This window comes from Conger conger, chromosome 4 (assembly GCF_963514075.1).
Source record: "Conger conger chromosome 4, fConCon1.1, whole genome shotgun sequence".
Taxonomy (NCBI): Eukaryota; Metazoa; Chordata; class Actinopteri; order Anguilliformes; family Congridae; genus Conger; species Conger conger.
The window spans coordinates 70,237,970-70,242,969 of record NC_083763.1 but is presented as its reverse complement, the minus strand read 5'-3'; the positions used below and the strand labels follow the sequence as shown (position 1 = coordinate 70,242,969).

General features: G+C 50.7%; 1 protein-coding gene across 1 annotated transcript in view; it reads right to left on the bottom strand.

Moving 5' to 3' along the window:
- adcy1a (adenylate cyclase 1a) overlaps positions 1 to 5,000 on the bottom strand; it is an 86,695-nt gene that overhangs the window by 11,995 nt on the left and 69,700 nt on the right. Inside the window, exons 11-13 of the mRNA XM_061239645.1 lie at positions 4,069 to 4,153; positions 1,024 to 1,113; positions 297 to 556 (exon numbers count right to left, since the gene is read on the bottom strand). Coding sequence (XP_061095629.1) covers positions 297 to 556; positions 1,024 to 1,113; positions 4,069 to 4,153 — 435 coding nt within the window. The remainder of the gene's footprint in view (positions 1 to 296; positions 557 to 1,023; positions 1,114 to 4,068; positions 4,154 to 5,000) is intronic.

The window sequence follows — 5,000 nt, the reverse complement described above, 5'->3', positions numbered from 1 at the left end:
GTAGATCTCCAGGAACAGGGTTGGGCAGCCCTGCTCTAGCTGTTGAATGAGGTGTGCTCTGTTATGGACGGAATGAAAACCTACTCTCTAGGAACAGGGTTGGGCAGCACTGGACTAAAATGTTAAAGACGTCACGATGCATTGCGCAGTGCATGAATGACTCTCCAGTTTTACAGCGTGCAGTAAAGCGCTGGCCCCAGTGCATGAATGACTCTCCAGTTTTACAGCGTGCAGTAAAGCGCTGGCCCCGCACGAGCGGCCGCGCGCGTGTCGCCCCCGGAGACGACGCCTCTCACCCCACGGACTTCGGGAAGCCGCTGACCTCCAGGACGGTGACGTAGGAGACGCTGAGCAGCAGGAGCAGGAGGGTTTTGGGCAGGGAGGAGACGCGCAGGAAGAGGGCCAGGGTGAGCGTGGCGCCCACGCAGGACAGGAAGGCGTAGGGGGCGCTGTCGCAGGGCAGCTCCGGGGCCGTGCCGTTCTCCCAGGAGGGGTCCAGAACCAGGAGCAGGGTGCTGGAGTTCCCCCCGCTCCAGGTCCAGGGCAGGCAGCTCACCTGGGGGCGGGGCAGTCACACTCAGGCCTGGCCTATCACAGCTGAGCCTGAACCTGTGTTCACATAGTATCGGTTTCGGTTTCAAATACTTTTCTGTGCTCGATTAATGTTGCCTGGTTTATTTCAGCCTGCAGGGAGGAGCAGATGGTTCCAGGCACACCTGGTACACCAGGCAAGGTGAGTCAAATGCATAGAAGTATTTGAATCCGAAACAAATACTATGTGAACCCAGGTCTGCAGCTGGGAAATTGTAAAGCTGTACCATTGCACAGATCTGTACATTGCAGGGATTGTCCCACTAAAAACTATCTGCCAATCCAGATAAAACAGGGGTCTGTGGATGCTCACATCTACACCATCTTTGGCTTTGCAGCTAGGGGTTACAGCATAGCCAATGCTACATGTGCATGAAGCTACGTGATTCTGCACACTGCGAGATGTTTATGGTCCCACACCAGTAGACTTACCACACAGCCCTGGGCTACAGCGTAGACCAACAGCACCAGAATCACACAAAGAGCCGTTCTGATCCGGATGGTGAGGCAACCAGGAATGCACTGCAGAGAGAGGGAGAGGGAGAGAAAGAGAGAGAGAGGGGAGCGAGAGAGAGAAAGAGTGAGAGAGAGAGAGGAGCGAGAGAAAGCGAGAGAGATATTGATATGCTTTGTCACAGTGTATTGAACAACCATAGAAAAATCAATTGAATGACTATGTAAACCGTTTAAACTGTTAGCGTTGCTGCAAAATGTGTTCTTTTGCCCAGACAGTATCCTTTTTTTGCCCTGGGGCACTTAAACCAGAATGATTCATTTTTCAAAGCTTTTATTTTTTATAATTTAAATTTTGTTGCCTCAAAAGTGCAAGCGATCTACTTTGTTTTACTACAAAATGTGCACTGGAAACCTAACCAAAATATGCCCAAATTAAGACATAACCATACTTATATGAAAGGAAATGGAAAATATTTCCAGCTGAGAAAGTCCCAAGACTATTTCAGAACAGAGATTGCATTCATCTATATAAACCCCTGATTATTTTGATCGGTTTTTGCTTTATTTTGTCACAGGCAAACCCCCTCCAGCCACTCTCACTCATGGGCTGTGTGTGCTCTTATGCCGATGCCTTGTTCGCCATCTTATGGCCAGGAGGTATAACCACAACATAACAATTGTATTCCAATGCAGAAGAGGTTCTCGTTAATTAATTATCTGTGATACTTTAAACTTTACAACATCAACAACTAACTAATTACTAGTTCCTGATTGACCCCGGCAGGCCTAGATTTTCTTGCAGGTCAACACACACACATGTGCGTGTCTGTAGCATTCAGGTTGCGGTAGGCATTGGTGCCTTTTAGGAGGGGGTGAGGGAGACTCCAGGGGTCCTGGCTGACAGGACATATCACATCATGGGCTCTTCTGTGACATTTTGGGGCCCAGAATTGCTCGTGGTGCCTCTGCAGGTAGACTAAACGAGTTAGGATGTGTGTGCCATCCATCCACCGCTGCTTTGTGTATCGTGTGCCTGGTGTGTGTGACGGGTTAAGGGCCATGGCCATCCCTGCAGCTTCCACCAATCACAACGCACCGGCCCAGACATGACCGGAATGCTTTTTTTATTTTTCTACGCTAGACTCAACTTGCCTTTGTGGAAGCCGTACAGTGTGTGCCTGTGTGTGTGGGTGCGTGTGTGTGTGTGAGGCGTAGGCGCGTGTGTGGGTGTGTGCGCAAAGAAAATAAAACTGATGGTTACTCCTGCTTCCTGGCATATTATTTTTAAGGCGTCCCAATATACATGAAATCATGACCTTCCCGTGACTTCATTTTGCTCACTAATCAACTCTACAGAAGCCGTTTCCTCTCATAATGACCCATTGGCACACACGTCATCCTACAGTTTTCAAACAGCCGCGTTCCCTCTGACTCGATCAGTCAAAAAACACGGCACACTCGACTTCATTAACGTGGTGAAAATTAATGTGTCGAGCATCTCTCGGTGATCTCTTCTGCCAAATGATTAGCCTTTTCGCTTTGGCCATCTGTTAACACAGAACCGCGCGCAAATGAGCATGTGTAAACGTCTCATCTGACACGCGGAGAGAGAGCAGTGGCTCCCGTCTGCTGTGGTACAGACACATCCATGGGCTGCCACCGAAGTGCACCGAATGCTGGATAGTACCGAGCACTGTATCCAGCCGGTCCAGCCGGTCTTTACAGGCCTTGAAAACCCCCAGCGTTTCTGCCTAAGGCTGCCTTTTGTTTACACCTCCAATTCTGCAGCCAATTTAGCCCCGATAAACAAGGTGAGGTCTATTAACCGTACGATCAGCGGTTTTAATTGATCGATTAAGAGCGGAGTCTCAACAGAACTCAGCAGACCCTGCGGTGCCCCTGGAACAGGGTTCTTTTTTTACAGACACAGACACGGACACTTACGGGCCAAACTGTGTCACGGGCCCCCCGGGGACAGAGGGGCCGGCGAGCGTGTCAGTGAGTGACACCTCTGTAACCGCACACGGGGCCCACACCGGGGCCCCAGATCCGCGCCTCCGCCGTCGAATCGCGGGTCGATGAAATCCGCACGCCACAGTCGGACCTGTCACTGTCAATCTGCGTCTCCCTCAGTCTCCCATCCCGTTAGATTACCGGGCCTGTCTCCGCTCGGAGAGATCTCCCCCCCCGGCTCCGGGATATCACAGATAAGCATCGTTCCTTCCGCTCACCGACACACGCCTGCTCTCCCCCGGAGTAATAACAGATTTGTGATTACCTGGAATCGCTCCGTGCGGTTCCTTTACTCAATATGCACAGGTGAGAGACAAGTCCACGTTATTGCGACAATTTTATATGTGTTGTCGTTCCTGGAAATGGAAATAACGGCCACACTGAACATTACCACACAGCCCTCATAGAGCATGAGTATTATGTGATATTAATAGTTTATAAGGCATCTATAAGCTGTGAATAGCATGTTAATTGCAAAAATAAAATATGTTATATGATTTGAAGGGATAAAGCATTGCATCATTCATATAAAACACAAAGGGACTCTATATTCTGTGTGCTTTGTATTTTTTAAACACCAACCACTGCTGCATAAATCCAAAAAAACACTTGTCAAAGAGCTAAGTTAGGCAAACAATGCAACCACTGTTAATAAATGTGTTATTGGCAACTGAAAATAAGGAAGTGCATGTGTTAGGAGAAGCCAGTACAACAATTGTCAACTGTAAACGGTACGCTAGCAAACTAACCCTGCTGCAAAATCCAGCTATGACCAGCTCAAAATTACCAGCGACTAGCTGTTTCAAAACATAGCTGGAGCTGGTCAAACCATGTCAAGCTGGGAGCTGGTCTTAACTGGTCAACCAGCTACTGGCTGTTTCAAAACCCAGCTTGAGCTGTTTTTTTCCGCAGGGAAAGAAAAAAACGAAGAAATGAAAATAATGCTCTAGAATTAGTTGCTAAGAAAATGAGGCATGTTTATAGGAAGCATAAGGAAGCGGCTGTTACCTGGACGCTAGTGACATGCAGGTACATGATACAAGCAAGATGGAAGCAGATGGAGAGCACCAAGAGGAGTAGCACGACTGTCCCCCTGCAGAGGGGAGAGAGAGGGGGAGAGTTAGCACTACTGTCCCCCTGCAGAGGGGAGAGAGAGGGAGAGTTAGCACTACTGTCCCCCAGGAGAGGGAAGAGAGAGGGGGAGAGTTAGCACTACTGTCCCCCTGCAGAGGGGAGAGAGAGGGGGAGAGTTGGCACTACTGTCCCCCTGCAGAGGGGAGAGAGAGGGGGAGAGTTAGCACTACTGTCCCCCTGCAGAGGGGAGAGAGAGGGGGAGAGTTAGCACTACTGTCCCCCTGCAGAAGGGAGAGAGAGGGGGAGAGTTAGCACTACTGTCCCCCTGCAGAGGGAAGAGAGAGGGGGAGAGTTAGCACTACTGTCCCCCTGCAGAGGGGAGAGAGAGGGGGAGAGTTAGCACTACTGTCCCCCTGCAGAGGGGAGAGAGAGGGGGAGAGTTAGCACTACTGTCCCCCTGCAGAGGGGAGAGAGAGGGGGAGAGTTAGCACCACTGTCCCCCTGGAGAGGGGAGAGAGAGGGGGGGTTAGCACCAGAGAGGGAAGAGAGAGGGGGCAAAGTTAGCACCAATGTCCCCCCTGGAGAGGGGAAAAGAGGGGGAGAGATAGCACTACTGTCCCCCAGGAGAGGGGAGAGAGAGGGGGAGAGTTAGCACTACTGTCCCCCAGGAGAGGGGAGAGAGAGGGGGGGTTAGCACCAGAGAGGGGAGAGAGAGGGGGAGAGTTAGCACCAGAGAGGGGAGAGAGAGGGGGAAGAGTTAGCACTACTGTCCCCCAGGAGAGGGAAGATAGAGGGGGAGAGGTAGCACCACTGTCCTGTAGAGAGGGCAGAGAGAGGGGGTGAGTTAGCACCAGAGAGGTAAGAGA